This window comes from Genypterus blacodes, unplaced genomic scaffold (genome assembly GCF_046128005.1).
Source record: "Genypterus blacodes isolate CSIRO-AG114 ecotype Tasmania unplaced genomic scaffold, CSIRO-AGI_Gbla_v1 ptg000093l_1, whole genome shotgun sequence".
Taxonomy (NCBI): Eukaryota; Metazoa; Chordata; class Actinopteri; order Ophidiiformes; family Ophidiidae; genus Genypterus; species Genypterus blacodes.
In genome coordinates, this window is record NW_027466897.1 from 684,205 (window position 1) to 702,579 (window position 18,375).

Consider the following 18,375-nt stretch of genomic DNA (forward strand, 5'->3'; position numbering starts at 1 on the left):
CAACTCGGTCTTGTTTCTGCCCCCATCCAGCAGCAGCACTACCACACCCCCCAGGTCTGATGCGACCACCCTCCTCACCCATGCAAACGGACACAGCCCCGATCATACTAACACTTCACTTTGACTTTTTGTCGGTAAGGAGAGAGACAACGAGTCCCACTTTGGTGCTATTAGTGAGAATATTACAGGAGGTTTTGCGCGACGACCGCTTCGAGGGGGTGAAAGAGTCCAGGGTCCGGCGCGTCTCTGTCTGTTTAGAACCGTTAGCTTCATCCTGACACCGCACACGATCCTGCTGTGACCGTAAGTAGCCTGATGATTCTTTTATAAGCTTAAGTTATTGTTTAAGACGCTCTGCACTTGTTTAAATCTGCCATGTTGCTGCTGGTGGCGCAGCAGCAGCGCCGCTTTATTGCCGCCAAACAATGAATGTAGACGTTGAGATGTATGTAAAGTCATTTACACGGCAGATCGATGAAATGAGCGGATTCAAAATCGATACTGAATGATTGACGGCAAGTGTGTTGGTGTGTGTATGTCAGGTCGGGCAGATGTGCTGAAACTATATCGGTGTGTGAGTGAAGTCTGTGGTCCGCATGAGAGGGATGATGCAGGGACTCAGGTCAGTACATGACAACATCAACACTTTATTATTGATTATTGATTTAGCATTGATATCATTAACAACACTGTCTTTCCATGATCGACAGGCTGCTGCTTCTGTGCGTCTCCATTTCCATCCTCGCCTCTGGAGTTCACGCAGTAAGTTCCCTGCACACATGTTGACTCTTTCTCAGCCTCCACTCACTCACACACTCACTCACTCACTGCCTGTTCACAATTAAGCTCTCTAAACTCGAACGCCACAGCGTCTGTGTGCTTGGAGGAGCTCAGAACCCAGAGCTGCCTGCCTGCCTGGCCGGGGGAGTGTCAGGTTAGGGGAGTTTCTCTGGTAGGAGGGTTCTCATGCTTCACTCTGGCTCTGGGTGCCTGCTGATATGATTCATGATGCACATCAGTTGGTAGAATTTAAGGCATTCATATAGCTTTGCCTGCTCAGAGTGAGTAAATCAATACTCTGCCCTCCACCTGGCACTAATGAAGGGTTTGGGGTCATGACCTCTTCAGGCCCGGGTGATAGGCTGTTGACCTTTATGGTTATCGATTTGTCATAGTGCTTAAAAGGTAAAACTCCACCAATAACCTTGTTAATAAGAAAGGCATGTGCTGTTACATTCCTTTCTGTTTGTGTGTCTCTGTTTGTGCGTCTGTCTCTGTTTGTCGTTCAGACCAGGATTATGCTCCGTTTTAACTAACCAGCACCATGTGCACACAGTTGCCATGTAAGTGCTGTTGCTCACACTTGGTGGGTACTTAAACGCAACGTGGAGGGTCAAAGACTATATAGTGAGGGGCAATATAAGGGTCAAGACAGCTCAGCCCTACTGTGGACAAGAACACCTTTAAAACGTCACTACACTTTACAACGTAACTTAACTTAACCTAATTTAACCTAATTTAACCTCGAGTGTATTCAAAAGCATATTGAACATGAAGTATAATCCCTGTCCTAATGCTGCCTTCAAACTGTGAAAACTGTGGTCTTATACATTCCCTGCTGTCACCATGTGTGTGATGGGTGTGATAGTCTGTACAAACAAGTCTGAAGCATGGTCAGATTGTGAAATGAATGGCTGGTGAACTGTAGCAACAAACAACAACAAACAGGAAAATAATGCAAGCAGGAGTACATCACACGCTTGTCATCCACATGTGCCAGTTTAGAGTTGTGTGTTAAAGTTGAGCGGTTCAATTTTGAGGTTTTGATCCTGAATTCTGTCAGAAGCTGTTTGGTTGCAAGAGAAATACTGCTGATGGTTGGATGCGTCTCATAATGTCTCTAAATTCAAAATGAAGGTGTCCATCCTTGTGCCTGATGACGGTAACAACAGAGAAAAGACTGATGTCACTCTAAAGAGAAACATATCTGAGGTGAAAGGTAAAAAGTACAGTGAATGCATCATTACTGTTCAGAGCAAAACACACAGTCTGTATCAGTGGATCAGCTTGGATGTCACCTCTCTGTTAGTTGTACTTGTGATAGATATATCTGATGTCCTTTGAAGAGGAAACATTACTGGATACTATTATTACCCCATAAAATGCTTTATTTGCTACTTTCTTGCTCTCTTGGCCTTCTTGACCATGTTTGGGATTGTGCAACACATGTGCGTGTGTGCGTGGGTGTGTATTGCTTCTCTGTTTCTCCTCTTGCTGCCTGGGCAACCGTCAGATGTCCCAAGGTTGTTTTATTTTTTAACGCATTTAATATCACAGCTCATGGCTCTGGGATGAAACAGTGCAGTGAAAAGGCCCCGTTGTCCGTTTGCTTTTATCAGATTTGTCCAGGGCTCCATTAAAAGCGTGTGACACAGCTCAGGTCCTCTGTGTATTGTGCGGCTCTGCTCTGAGGCCATCATACTGAGACGCAGCAAGTTAATTTTAGTTTGGGACAGTGTTCCCTATACAGTCACGTTGATTATCAATCTAATAAACAGACCAAACCACATTTTACCGTCGGAATCTGAGCTTTGCCTCGAAACAGAAGTTGTTGAAAGGATACAGCGGGTAAAGCGATGACGTGCATGTATTGTTACAGTATAAAACCACGAGGGAAACAGTAAATCAACATCTCATCAATCACTTCTCATTCTTTTGTGATGTTTTCCATCACACCAACAAATTGATTGTTAATCCCAATTGATTCCAAGAAAACATCTGTCTCTGCTTAATATCAAATCTCTATCTGACCCCTGGGACAGCTTCAGTTCTTTGAACCCGACCCTACAATCTGTTCTGTACAGCTGTTTCCCACCATCTAGCTGCACGTGATGGTTTACATTTGGAAATTGCTAGCGTCATTCAAAGGATATTTTGGATGTTAGATTCACTTCTTTATTATAACGCTATGTTTAGAGGACATGTAGATGAGCTGAGGATAACTGAGGTGAAGACAAAGCTCACTGACTACACACTGGAACATTTACAAGCCTACTGAGAGAATCCTTTAGAATTTCCTGTTTTGCATTCTACATGGAGATTCCATACTTTAGTGGGAAAATGTAACCCCTTGGTTCTTCAGAGTGTGTGTTTGGAAGCATGCACACACTCACACACACACACACACACACACACACACACAAGTACAGAGTTTATCAGTCTTGGATGGAGTAGGAAGGAAGGCCCTTGAGGAAGTAATGCTAACAGGATGTTTTGTGGAGGACCCTTTGAGAGGATTTGATTCTCGTGTGTTTGAGAATATATTTCAAGATGTGTCTCTGCACAGTGCAGTGAGGGGCTGATGCTGGCAGCGGCTGTGTGAGTGGTGGGAAAGGGGGCTGTTATAGTAGAGGGGATGTTTCTGGCTTCAGTACCTGGAAGCCTCAGCAGCAACGTCTGCTTTTGCAATTATCTCCTCTCAGCTAAGTGGATGATTATTATAAATCTTGTTTCTGCATGTGCCTGTTTGGCACAGAGCTCCACAGAAACCACACTGTGTCAAAACTAAATCAACTTGAGCATGTTTATGGACAAAAGCATAAGAAAACCATGCAAACAATGTTCACATGAAAATCACATTAGTTTCACAGCCATGGTGTTCACTCGGGAAACGCACAAGTGTAAGCGAGCGTGCACAAGTGTTTCTCTAGCCTGCTGTGGAAAATGTGAATGTGTGAAGTTTGATTGGATCGCCCCATGGGAGGCAGACACGTGACTGACGTGTTCAATGTGATTGTTTTATGGAGGAGGAAGGCGTGTGTGCCGGTGAGAGGAAGATGTCTGCTGGTGATAAGGCTAGAAAAATGTCCCGCACATCCCCTGCCAAAATAATGGCTGTGATAGAGAGTGTGTGTGTGTGTTTAACAATCAAGGGAAGAGACCATTGTGCTGGCCTGCAGCAGGAAGCCACAGCCTCACTGGAGGATCTCATGTACAGGGCTTCCCCATCATGGAGTGTGTTTGTGTGTGAATGTGCGTTAGAGAAGGTAAACAGAGATGGTGTATAGTTTCCATTGAGGTGTTGGATTAAACCATTATGCATCTTAAGGGGCAGAAAGTTGCAAACAGATACACAACCTTGATGACGGACAATCGGCCTCTGAAACTACCAACTGAACGCCCCAGTGTACTTCAAGAGACGCAAGACAAAATGAGGACAGAACAGGGCGGCGGACGTGTCAGAGAACACAGCTCACACTATAGTTCTTAAGTCTTTTTATACCACGTAATGCCTTTAGGGGGCGGTCATGAGTCTCCTGTTCACAGAGTTGGCAGTAACAAAGGCTACAATCAAGGCAGTTAGCAGTGGAAGAGGAGATGGTACGTTAATCCTATGAACTAGAGAAGAAATGTTAGTAGGAAAATGCAAGGAGAGCTCAGTCTCTCAGCCAATCACTGGTGTGATATCTGGATCAATTGTGACCAGAGGGAAGTAATACAGGATGCTGAGAGAGACTTGATCATGGAGCCTTGTTGGGCCTTTTTACTCTAATAGTCACTCTCACTTTAGTTCTGTTTCAGTCCCCACCAAAGTATCTGTGGCTTTAGCTCGCTACATGCTAACCTTCATGGCTAGCTAGTTTTTAAGCTAGTTTTCTTGTCTGTTGTTGCTTGACAGTGTGACAATGTTGACAACACAAACATTGATTACTGCATGCTTAAAGTTTCTATGAATATTGTACATGCATGTCTGTGTGAATTTGTGCTCTAAATCTGCTAGCTTGATGTCGTATTGTTTGCTGAAGAATTGTTGACACAGCAGCCACATTTCTTTGTCAGAAAACTTTGTGTGATGATTATTTGATTAGCCTGTGTGTTTCATTCATTGTATTAGTCAGGAAAAGCCCGGCGCGTTTGGCTTTTTGCCCCATGCGGTGTATAAATTACCTCCTCGGGGGAGGGGCGGCATACAGCAGCGATACATTCCACTGTGTTAAATCCATCAGGAGGTGATGGAGACATGAAAACTCCCCTCAAACATGACAGGGGTCATATGAAAGGTCAAACCCAGGTGAGAGGGAGGAATTCTGTCATGTTATAGTTAGCAACACATTGAACGTTTCACATGACTAATAACGGCACTGAGAGCAGAGCGTTAGGATGCAGCCATGTTGTAGAAAAGAGTCGGTAAAGTCAATCTGGTGTGACATTTGTTTGGGGTCGGCGGTGGGAAATGGAAAGATAAACGTTGTGAATTTAGTGAGACAATTTGCCCTCCGTCCTTAGCGAGCAGGATGTGAGAGTGCTTGAGTGTCATTTCGCACGTGCACAGAGTGTGTGGCTCTGTGTTTATCTCTGAGCTGAGCAAAGTTCGATTTTATGGGAAACATCCTGAGTCCAGAATTGCGTGAACAGAAAATAGATGATCCAGAGACGCTCTTTAAACAGGAAGGGGAAGCAGGGCGGAGAGAAATGTGTCAGAGCTGCTTTACTGCCTTGTGTTCAAGACCCCACATAGTTACAGCTTCAGAGTATTTACTGAGGTCTATACTTATCCTGTACATGAAGAAATACTTAAAATAACGTAACATAGAGCGTCTCAACATCTGTAATTTAAATGTATCTTGCATCTCTAAAGCTCAGTTCATTGACCTAACAACCTGCTTATGATGTGAGTCTGCAAACTCCACTCAGGATTCAAACCTTCTGGCTGTGAGGCAACAGTGCTCACCAGTGTGCCAGCGTGCCGCCCGAATGGCATGAAAGTCATATGACGGCGTTGACGTGAGCGGGTTTGTCCCTAAAGCGCAGATTACATGAACACAATCCAGACACACTGAGAACACTGCAGTGATTCTGAGATACTTGAAATGGAACCAAAGGAGCGGATCATACGCCAGCTGATCCAAACACAGATATACGCACAGAGAGAGAGGACTGTGGACAGACGCAGCCTGTGTGTATCAGTGTGTGTGTGTTGGTGAGAAGATGTTTCAAACGTAGAGAACTTATTGGTGTGTGTCTTCGGTGTGTGAGGAAGCAGAGATGTTGGCATACCAGCACTTTGATTCCTCTGATAAACACTTTACATGCTTCATTTTCACTCTCATTCATCTGTGACAACCCGCAGTCACACTTGACTCTACATATGCGCTTGGACATGCATACTCTCTCTCTCTCGCTCTCACACACACACACATATAATCTTTCGCCTTATACACACTAACGGGTAGCTCATGTAAAGGTGCCTCTCCTAATCCGTTCAAATCCAGCATTTGTGTAAATGTCCACAGAGTGTATAAAGTCCTAAGCCAACTGACTTTTATTTGACTTGGAATGAAGTTCGGAAGTAAATTCATTGTGGACGTTGCCTGTGAAAAATCCCTGTATAGTGTACATCCGCCTGTGTCCTTCGCCCTTATTCCATCTCACAGTGATTAATGGCTGGAGGCAGGGGTCCCATCAGGCTACACTGAAAGAATTCCAAAGCCTACGTTCTCTCAATCCTCCTGGGCTTCAGCCTCTCAGTCCATCCTTCTCTCTTCCTTTTATAGCCTCATAGCTGCCCTGCTCTCTATCCTGCCTGTCATCTGTGCCCTCGCTCTCCCCCTCTCTCTCTCCCTCTCTTTCTCTCCATCTATCTCCAAACTGGACACTTGGCAGAGGGTCTGTCCTTTCTCTCCTCCTCCTCCTCCTTCTCTCTCTCTCTCCCCCTCACGTTCCATCTCGTCTACCCCCCCTCTCCTCCTCCTCCCCATACACGTGCATCCCGTGGTCATCTGTGTCTCTTCAGTGGAGGTAAAGCTCGACCGTGAGCTCAGATGGAAGGATTGTCTCAACTGTGTTTGGACAGAGCGCATACATGTTCACTCCTTTCTCACGGAGTCGCTCTGGACTGTCTAGTTTAGTTTAGTTTAGTTTAGTTGAACAGGTGCCCAAGGAGTGATGGAGGCTCTGCGCTCATTTGTTTGAATGAGCTGATGTGTGTTGTTACGTGTTACACTGGCATGCAGACTGCAGCTTGTCATGTCCTGCAGGTGGTTTGTAGCTGTCATGTTATCTTATCCGCCGCCTGTAGGGATGTGGAATATGGTCATTCACTGATCTCACTGTGGTTCCTCTCCTGGACAGAAGACAGGAGACAGACATTGTTCCCTTTTTCAGCACAGCTGCGGCCTAATTGGTTAGATTGAATTATTTATCGTCATGGGAAGAATGTTAAAGCCAATGCACACAATGTGGTGACAGGATCTTGTCCATTTTCTTGCCCTCCATCTCCTGCTCTCTCTCTCTCTCTCTCTCTCTCTCTCTCTCTCTCTCTCTCTCTCTCTCTCTCTCGTTCCTCATTTGCCACTTTGGGTTCCCAGCAGGCAATACTTCAGCTATCGAATCATTTCCTCCCGCCAGTCCTAATAATAAGCATGTGACATCTATTACAAGTGGAACTACATCTAATCTGGATTCTTATCTCCACCTGAACCTCAAAGAAATGCCCTCATTGTAAACGAATTTAACAATCCATTGGTCAATTTTGAGATCATACTTTACACTTACAAGTATAGAAATAACAGAACAAACACTGATATGCTCTCTCCAGTGTCCATGTTCTGTTCTGACAGAATCCTTCCATCTGGTTGTCATCAAAGTTCTGATTATGGAGGTGAGCAGCAGCCGTGTGGACATGGCGGCGTTGCCCAGGTTAGGCCGTGAGCACCAAACCCCGGTCATCAGGGTCTTATCCCACCTCCACTTAGCTCAGGCCTCAGCAGGAAGCGCTGATTAAATGTGTGGTCCACTGGGAAATGGAGCAGAGTCTGTGGATGACCCGAGGCCAGAGAGGGAGAGGAAGGGTCCAGCTGTGTCTGGCCTGGGGCAGAAACCAGAGCTGTGTTTATCCTGGAGTCCAGCCAGACAGGCAGGGTCTCAGCTCTGCCCTGCTTCTCTCAGCTCCCTGTCCTCTTTACAGCCCGACCCTGTCCCCTTTCCTCTGGCTTTCCGTTTCGGATCGCTCGCCCTCCCCTGCGCCCTCATTTTATTTTAAGTAGCTTTCAATACACGTCGTGACAAGGTGCTTTAGAGTGATGGTGAAAACAGAATAAAACTGAAATAGACGACAGAGGACGAGTAAAGAAGACGCGTTGAGATCAGAGGGACAGAGCTACGACCTACTGGATGAAAACTCTTTAACTCAGATATGAACATGAATTCTCTGAAGAAGCAATGATAACAAATCATTCAGCCCTTGAGGTTTAGGATAATTATTTTTCATAACACAAACTCCTTTCTTCCGATAGGACAGGAAAAGTCCTCTTGGAACGCTTTCTCTCATTTTAGGAATTTCTTACAGAGGAGTGGGAGTCTCTTAAATCAGAGAGGAAGACAGATTGTTGCACTGCTAGTATCAAAGAAAGTACTAGATTTAAGAAAATATGCAAAAAAAAGTTGATTTGTATGAGGATCTAACAATAGCATATTAGGTTTCTTCTAAACTGAACGCCAAAATCAGTTCTAGCTCAATCTGGGAGTGAATATGAGCCATAATTACACATATATCAAGCACTAAAACTGTTCAAGAGGTTCAGACGTTTCAGAAATCCCTGATCATCGTCCAACACCATTATTGAGTTTCAGAGCATTTAAAAGTCTCATAATCTGACTTTGTGATCCCCGTTTGAGTCTTGAAATCACTCAAACGTGTCTCTCTCTTTCTCTGTCACAATGTTGAGCTGCTCTCTAAAGCTTCTGGACATCAGAAGTCACAGCTTCATGCACTCTGTTCCCATGGTGACTCTGAGACATTTGTGTCTCTTCTCAAACTTTGTCATCCACTCTATAATCTCTCTTTTCTCTCTTTCTTCCCTGCCCGTCGCTGACTCAGGCTCACATTTGTAACACTTTTGTCACCCTCATCATACATTCTTTGCCTGTTTCCTATGGCATGTGGGTGCGTGTGAATGTGTTTGTTTGGATTTGGGGTGTTTTCATCCCTCTGGATATTTTTATGAGAGCACGTCGAGCACTTGAGCAGAAGTGATGGTGCAGACAAACTGGATATCAAACACATCCACGTGATTTGGCATGAATGACTCATGTGGCCCTCTGTGGCCTGTGAGAAGTTTCCTTATCGCCATAATGGGGGCGTTTTGTAGGAGATCTGCTGTTATATCCAGATACATCTCAATAATAAAAGCTAAGCCAAGACAAACACGGCTATGTTTGATGTTTTTCCCTCTGCGTGTGTATGTTTGAGTGTTTCTCTGCGACTCTGTGAATATATTTGTTTAACAGTTGAAATCTGATTATTGAATTAGAATCCATGTTGTGCTATTATGGGAGGGCAAAGTTGAGGCAAACATGTAAATTCCTCCAACTGACATGCTGCCCTACTATATTGTACTCTGTTTAACATGAAATATGAGCCTCAAGGGCAAAATAAGAGAGAAATTCCTGTATACAATAAGGAAATCTATCAATTTAAAGTTCTTAAGTGTGTCCGAGTTCTCGTCATTCACATTTTTCCTGACTTTAATTGTGCGTGGGAAAAGTTTCCCACAGTCCACATGTGAGTCACACAGGCAGATGAACAGCAGCAGTGAATAGTATGATTTGGTAGCCAATGTGTGGGACGTCTGGGTGTACGCTCACTCACACGGACATCTGTGGTTTGGTGTCTATACCCGCACACCCACACTCACAGGGGTCATTTAGATACGTTTACTTCCCTCTTTTATCCATCAGAAGGAGACCGGCCCTTCACCCAAATTCTTCCTCATATTGTCCTGGATAAAGTTGCTGGCAGATTGTGGAATGATGTGCAAGAAGGAGTCTCCAAAGAACAAAAGGAACAAAACGTCCCAATTCTTTTCATGACATTGTATCCCACTTTGTTTACCAAATGTGCTTCTTGCTGAATCAGTTGGAATGCAAAAGAGCACCGTTGGTTTTATGAGGGTGGCCTTTTCTCCTGGCCTTTTCTCCCCAACTTAGCTTAGTAAGAGTCGGATTCAACGTGCATGTAAACGTGAAACACAGTGAAAAGTTCATGAGCAGCTCTGAAGATCATTCAGCCATCACAGCCTTCCTTCCAGGTACAATCTTTATTGGCGGGATGATTGGACAGCTGTGTAATTAAAGTGGATCCTACGCAGAGATGGTTCTCAGCTGGGAGGAACACACACACACACACACACATTGCAGAATCTCTCTCACCCTGACACTGAGATAGCAGCATGATGAGCGTTTCACTCTTGTGGTTGAAATTGTCCAGGTGTTTGAAAATGAACACAGAGTTTCTACTCAGACTTTGACATCCGCATCATTAAGTCTGAAATTTTGCATCTGTTGACTTGGCAAACACACTCAGTCCCATGAATGCACACATACACACACACAGACATACGCAGAGATAGGAGATGATATGGAGGCCGTATCGCTGTGGCCCATAGCTGCATCGTGGTCGGTATGGCGCTCCGGGTGGCGTAGGATCGCAGCCTCACAGTGGCTGATTAGTGGGGACTAGATGTTCAAGGCCAAGGTCAAAGGGGAAAAAGGCCATAGGTCAGATCACTCATGAGCAACAGCCTTTACCAAACAGCTCCACAGATCAACCCTCTTTCTGTCAGCTGCTTCCCTGTGGTGCAGTATTTAGTTACCTTTACTCCCTAATTACCCTGGGATCCTCTATCTCCATCATCACAGCAGCCAGAGTTTACGTCCCCTCTCTGTTACTGTGTCGTCCTCCCCGCTGGGTTGAAGGGTTACGAACCGTGTCAGCGCCGATCTTCAGATCAAATAGTCCCTGTGGCCATCAGCACCTTCTGATCTCTGTTCATCTGATCCCTCCAGCACAGGGGGCCTCACACAAAACACTGTTTACGCTCCATGTTGTCTTTTCATGTGTGTAAACTGAGATTCCGTTTTCAAAGAGGCGATCTGTCATTTCATCACATCAGATTCTGTGATGGTGACTGCAGGTTTGACACTTGTGAATACGTCCATGTTTAAACAACAGTGGTTAAGAGTGTGTGTGTGTCTGTGTGTGTGTGTTGGACCAATACACCATTTTGACTATATAAGAACTTAAACTGAGGTGAGGTGACTGGTGTATCTCTGTCACTCAAACATCGTCTGTGTGACCTCTAGCTGAAGGTCAAGCATACATCTGCTGTTCATACACGTACACGTTTCTAAATTATGTTAATAGTTCGTGGCATTAATGTCCTGTGGGGATCATTGGATGTGTCAGTGATTTGCCTGGGGAGATGTGGAATGCACAGCTGTGTGTTGACATCACGGACTCCCTCTGTCTGTCTCAATGTGTGTGTGTGTATGAGATCCTTCTAGTGATCTGCATTAACTTAAACTGTAACATTTCGTCTCATCATGACATTACTAGATGGTTTTCTTTGTTGTTTTGCTTAAATCCACCAACAATTCTTCTTGTAATCGTTTCTTAAGGGTAAAAGACCAAAACTTGACATTATCTGTCTGCATGTGTGTTTGTTTTGTCTGAAAATGTCTTGTGTTTGTCCTTGTCCTCACTCTGTCCTTAAGAAGCTAATTGACATTGGCAGGAAGTGATGTGGTTAAACCTTCTGTAAACTGTACACGGACAAACCAACGCCACAGTGAGTCAGTCTGACCACAGATGATCCACATCAACCTGAGTACTGCTCGTTCTCCTGTCAGGACACGCGATGGTGGTCCAGTACGTAGGACCGGGCGGCCACCCAAAGGCCTGAAGGAAACACTTACTGTGACTCATCAACGGCATCATAACATTTAAATGACCTGGAAGCTACCTAGTCATTGAAGAGACGTAACCACCGAGTAAATCACCAGGGAGATCTCAGCATCATCGGCCGCTTCACAAAGCCGAATAAGGTTGCTACCGCTATGTATCATTTCTTGTGGCATTAATAACTAGCAAGAGCGTGTGAGAACGAGGGCAATTTTTGTGTGTGTGTGTGTGCTGTTGACCCAGCTGGTTTTCTTTTGCGTACATTGAAGGAGTTGGCGTACATGGGAAGGAGGCACCAGCGCAGCCATAAAGAAAAGGGAGGCAAGGAAAAACAAAATTCCTCATTAAAGAAAGACGTTAAGCGCTCTGTGTGTTTGCTGGGAGGCCTGGAGCTCCGGCTGCTCTTTGCATAAACATTTAATCATCTAAGCATAAGCCAAGGAAAGAGAGTCTCACGCATCAGGTAACAACGACTTAAACGTTCCTCGTCTGATATTTGAGGGATTAAAGTAATATAATGGCTTTGATGATGTTTTGCATTTGTTCCAGATGTATGATAGTTAGGCTGTGAGTTGTACAAGACGGGTGAACAATTGCGACATGATTGAGGCTTTGAGCCCTCACCTGATTTGACCCCCTTAGCAAACATGAAGAAACCTTTAGCTGGAAGCTGTTTGGCCTCAGATTATGATGTCACAAAGGACAATGAAACTGTAATAAAGCTCCTGTCCTGTCAACTCTTATATGTCTCTTCAGGCTTTGATGCTGCAGTTAAATTTGAAGAACGTCTTTAAACATCAACACACATTATGGTGTTTCGGGAAACGCAAAAACATCTTAACAGGCCCCGAGATAATCACATCTTCATATGTGCATATTAAAGTATAATAGTGATACCCCGCCTCCAGATCTGTGCGCAATGGAAAACCAATCCACACACTGCGGACTCGCTTTAAAACATGAGGAACCTGGGAAGAGAGTAGGAGGGTTTGTTTTGGCTACAGAGTCACCATGTTGGCTCAAAGAGGAAAACGGCGTGTTATACAGGCGGGTTGAGTCTATCCTTCTATACAAATATACAGGATCCTTTATACATGAAAAGGAGCCGGGTATTCCATCATGAGGTACAGCAGACGGCAGTGACGCCCCCAGACCCACCATCGCCCGCTCGTGTCGGTATTGATTGTTTGTTGGTCTAGGAAAGAGATTTGTTGCAGGGTCTAGCAACTCTTTGACCGCCGCATTTTGGTTCGTCTCATCAGCTGAAGTGTTGAGTCTAGACTTTAAGACGTGTCCAACGCGTGCTGGTTAAGGTGGACTGGATTCTCCTGTCGCTTACGTTATGATTGATATCACGAGGCAGCTTTTAGACTTTGTTGATATTGTAAAATCTGACCTTCTGTTGTATTTTAACACAAATGCGTGCACACATTACACTATGTAAAAGGTTCTGGAAAGGGTGTGTGTGGGGGGGGGGGGGGGGGGGGGGGGCGGGGGGTTATACTATGGGGAGCAAACAGGACATTGAAGCACAATTGTATTGTTCTCAGCTCAAGCAGTCATTTGCTATTTTGAGCCTATAAACTGTAAACTAATGGATTTTGCATAGCTATGTGAGGTGAATTACCTTTATGGGAGCCATTCCTTTGTGTGTCTGTCCGGAGATGACGCAGTCCATTGTCTGTGTTTTGGACTTGGAGAATGACTCCCATGTTAGGGCAATACAGGCGTCTGATTTTGTTCAGGAAGATGCTTGTGTCTCCTGTATAATCCCCTCTGATAGGCCAAGATAAGGGCTATTGGTAATTGATGTCTTTTATGGACGTGTATGAAGTCATGTCTCGCCATAGCGTGGAGGCTAAATAAACCCTAACATGTCTATATCCAACAGCAGTTTGAAATAAACCCCTTCAGATCCACAGATAGTTGTGGAAGAAATGCAGCCTTGTGCATTCCATCAGGGGTGGAAGAGAGTCTTTTTGTTGTGGAGATAGGGGATCATTAAAGGACGTGGTGTCTTTGGTATAAGAGGGTCTTTGTGTCTGAGGAGGGTCTCAATGCAGCCTTTGTCACCAGACTGCTGAGAGCTCATGTCAAAGTAATGAGGGACAAATATTCCGCGTCTTTATCTGCCACTCTGGTGGCACTGTGGGCATAAAGTGGTCATTTTGAATATTTCTTCTTTTTTTCGGGAGAAGGGAGGGTAATGAGGTATTTGCTGTCTAAGCAGGCTATGGTATGGCTGTGTAGGTGGAGCGCGTAGGCAGAGACGTCACAACATAGGCCGCCAAGATGGAGCCTCTCTGCACACTCAAAGCTGTGCTTATACATGCTCACTGAAAGGTCACCCAATGACCTTTTCACCCAAGTGTGTGTGTGTGTGTGTGTGTGTGTGTGTGTGTGTGTGTGTGTGTGTGTGTGTGTGTGTGCGTGTGTGTGTGTGTTTCCTATCATTACTATTCACTCTCACACATCATGGTAATTTCTTTTTAAATGTATTTTCCAGCCACACAGTTGAAAGAACATCAACAAGTCTAAAGAGTTAATGATTAAACCACAAAGGCATTAAAAGAACATTTGGCCTGAACACTCTTTCAAGCTAGAATATTAATGTAAAGCATTAAGGGAGTGTGTTTGTCTTCTATGTAATGTAGTGTACAGTTTGTGTATAGTCTCTTTTTTAATTTGACCACATAAACAAAAGCTTCTCCAAAACTCCACTCTGTCTCTGTCATAATGAAGACAGAAAGCTCGTCTCAGGTCTTGACCCCCCCTGACCTGTGGGCTGGGAAACCCTGTGTGTGTGACTGCTCTCTTTGATGGCGTCCTGTGTGCGCTGACCCCATTGGCTGTATGTGTTTGTGTCACGTCTGCTTTATGATGGTGGGTGGTGGTGTTGGTATGCAGCCTTGCATCTACATGGGGAGTTTTCCCCGAGAGTCACCCAGACATATTATCCCTGTCAGAGGGCAGAGCCGGCCTGTCTGATGAATGGGAATCTCACATCCATCATGAGTCATTCAAGCCATATCTGTATCATCCATTCAGCACAGCAGGCCAACACGTGCAACCGCTCAGACACATTCATCTACTAGAGCTACAAGCATAAACAACAAATGTATTCACAGACCGCAGGGTACACAAACACAGCCGGTCACACCTACACACGACACACAACAGTCTGCCCCATATTGTGCCTCCCGTACTGCACCAAAGAAAAGGCAATCAACATGCAACAACAGATCATTTCCATGTACGGAAATGAAGTAAAATAAGTTTCCTGTAGGATTGAGCTCTAACCGTCATGTTGTCTGTGTTGTGTGTGTAGGGTGGGAAGAAGCACAGCGGCCCGTGCGGAGGAAGAGATTGCAGTGGAGGATGTCAGTGTTTCCCAGAGAAAGGTGCAAGGGTAAGTCCCTCATACTACTACTGTACCTTTGAAACATGTATCACTGCTTTGCTTCACTTCTTCTGTTTTCAAATTGAAGATGGAAGGGAGGCCATGATCACATACAACGGTTTTAAAAACACCAATAGACTAACTGCTTCAGGAACAAGATGCCTGATCCCTCAATATGGTTCAATATGCTGTGAAGTGTTCCTCTTTTACTATAATTACATTCACGGCGAACTCACAGACCCCCATATAAGACACAAGGTCCCTAGTTAATATCAGTCCTGTGCAAAAAATGGGATTAGTCAGGTCCAATTTTATTATTAACAGCATTATCTAACTGAATTTTGCTCTTGTGCACTTGTGAGCTTTGATCTCTCTGTCAGCAGCAAAGCTCACAGCCGCCTGGTACGTGAACATGGCCTGAAGCCTGTAATTTGCAATTCAACGGGCAATTAAAGCATCACAACAATACAATGTCCACTAGATAAAGTGAATGTATGAGGCTAATTAGGGCGTTTAGCCATATGGAAGATTGTACTGCACAAACTCATTAGCTGGAAAAGAGGCATTTCCTCCCCTGGGCCCTGAATACTTATCACACGTTCTTACAGTGCAAGTGATGAAATTCACACCATTAAGAGAGGAGGTCAGAGTGGAGTGTGGGAGTCCCATTAGGGAGAGGAATGAGGGATAAAGGGACACGATGCCCGGGTTTTGGAACGAGACGGGGAGACATAGACTAAACAGACTGAGATAACAGGCTCAGAATGAGTGACAGAGGTCCTGCGTGACACTTAAAGCTGCTATTTGTTCCAGACAAAGTGCTGCTGGAGAGATTTGTGGATGTTGGGTGCCTTGTGGACACACACACACACTCGGCCCTGTGCGTCTCATTCCCAGCTCATCCTATTTTGGTGCTTTGGTTCTGAAGGAATTACAAGCATGTGACGTCGACCGTGTTCTGATTTGGACGGAAAGAATGCCGACAAGCTTTCACAGATAGAGACTTTATGTGGCAAATACACTGAAAAGGTTGATCTGGGGATTCTGGGAAATAGCAGTAATCATTTAATTAGATTTTAGCGTCATCATTTAATTCAATAAATTTATAAAACAGCAGTTAGGCCATGTTGTACGTACATTGATAAAATGACTGAGTCAGTTTTTTGGTTCTCTGTGGTGCCGGATTTTCCAAAGCAGCATTGCCCTGTTACCTTTGTGTCTCTTAGATTTAGAAGAATGCTCACAGGAACTATAAACCTCTCAGTTCAGCTGTGTGATGTGGTAGAGTCGAGCTCCTAGGGGCGTAAATACAGAGGTGAGGAAAGGAGCGGTCTGACCGGCGTGCACTTTTGACGCGAGAATTTACCGGGCCGCCTTTACAGTAGGTGTGACCTTTGAGCTGCACGCCCCGGCTCCCCGGCTCTGGATACAGGAAACCCCACAAGGAGGAGTGGAGCGAGAGAGCGAGGAAGTTCCACATTCCACATGTGAAGGTCAGGGAGGCACAACGAGAGGGTCAGGAGACGACCTCGCTCTCTCTCGCTCTTTGTGTCAGCCGGACGTGAGGGAAAGGATTTCGATTGTTCACAGAAGAAGTCGTATTGCCAGTGCCAAGATGGAGAGGAGTCTTACTTTGGCATCGTTAACACATCCTCTGCTCACCACCGCCGATAGCTCCCATCTCTCCATCCTTTACACATCATGTACGATGAAGATTTACTGTCCTAATGTCATTTTGCATGGAACAATTTGGCTGTTTCACCAGTTGTTCCTAAGAACTAAAGCCCCTTTCTGAGAAGTCATATATTAGAGCTGGTCAGTTGTTTTTGTCCATCAACATGTTTTCCTGACCGAACTTGTTTGTGAACACAGTGGCAGGATGGATTCTCACAGATGTCTTCATCCCTTCATCTCTTTCGCTTTACGTCTTCCTCCTTTCCATCCAAGTCTTTCCCTGAGGGGAGTTATGGCGACATCGATTGCTTCGCGGAATGAGTTGAACTGATCTCTCCCAGCTGTCTCCATTGGCTAAGACTGGACACAGCTGGGTGATGGTTGTGTACAATGTGTTGTGTCAATGGCAGAATCATTGCTGCATTGTACACCTGTGCTCAGCAGAGCTGTGTACTGTCAGATGATGATGATGAGGATGATGAGGATGATGACTTGACTATCGCTCTAAACACAATAGATCATTCTTTATTTCACTCAGCAGAATTGAAAGAAAGTCTACAAATTGATCGTCTCATTGTCTGTCTCCAGGGCAGCAACACTGATATATTGGAAACAGCACATGCTATGCTTTAATCCCCACATAATTGATGTATTTACTCGCCTATCAGAGCTCATCTTTACTGGGACGAAGAAACATAAACAGCCTATTGTTCTTCTGGATTGGAAGTTCTTCCAACATGACAGATCAGTTATGAATGTAACAGTAACAGTAGCCAAACATTTGGATACCGAAAAAGCAGCAAATACTCCTTAAAACGGTTATCAGGAGCAGCCGTTGCCTAGATTCGACTTCAACATTGTGGCTGTATTGTGAGAGTTTGAACAGTTTAAAGGTCCGGCTGAAAAATATCACTGTGACCTTTTAATATTCCTGTAAGAGAGATGGAAAAGAAATAAGTCAGTAGGAAAGACACTAATAGAAATTGATTTGATTCACTTTAAAGCCTTTGGATGCGAGTTGTGCTGGAGGCTTGTGTTTCATTGGACAGAGAGGTAACATGAGGTACTCAATGTGGCACAGGGATTAGATGAAGAACACAGAGAGGGAGGCATGAGTCAGATGGTTAAGTGTGAAGATGGAGACAGAGTCAGTAGAGACAGAAAGACAGACAGAGTTGGAGCGAGAGAATGGAGCGAATTGTTTGTTGGGGAGATAATTTCATGGCTTGGGGGAAAGCAGAACTTTGGCAGGCCGACTCTCCAGCCTTACCACCCACTCCCCTGGCAGGCGTGCAGAGAAATATCACCCCCCCACAGCACACTTCCAAAGAGCTCATTGTTCTTCTGCATAGTGAGTGTTGCTCTAGAGATTTTATACAATAAAATGCATGACAAACACAAAAGTGAAGCTAAGTGAAGTGAGGCTACGCAACTGACATATGTGAAGGACTTCATGAGACGGTTTCAGATGATTTGAATGAACGAATCACATTTCTACTGCACCACATCTACAAAAGGAAGTGAATGAAGTCAAATACAGAGATGAGAAACCCGGGGTCCA

The 18,375-nt window shown here is 44.8% G+C and overlaps 1 protein-coding gene across 2 annotated transcripts in view; it reads left to right on the top strand.

Moving 5' to 3' along the window:
- Window positions 1-82: 82 nt before the first annotated feature.
- col4a2 (collagen, type IV, alpha 2) overlaps window positions 83-18,375 on the top strand; it is a 44,242-nt gene continuing 25,949 nt past the window's right edge. For both annotated transcript variants that reach the window (XM_076159124.1, XM_076159125.1), the window contains exons 1-4: window positions 83-303; window positions 543-622; window positions 711-762; window positions 15,069-15,149. In XM_076159124.1, coding sequence (XP_076015239.1) covers window positions 597-622; window positions 711-762; window positions 15,069-15,149 — 159 coding nt within the window. In that variant the 5' untranslated portion in view covers window positions 83-303; window positions 543-596. The remainder of the gene's footprint in view (window positions 304-542; window positions 623-710; window positions 763-15,068; window positions 15,150-18,375) is intronic.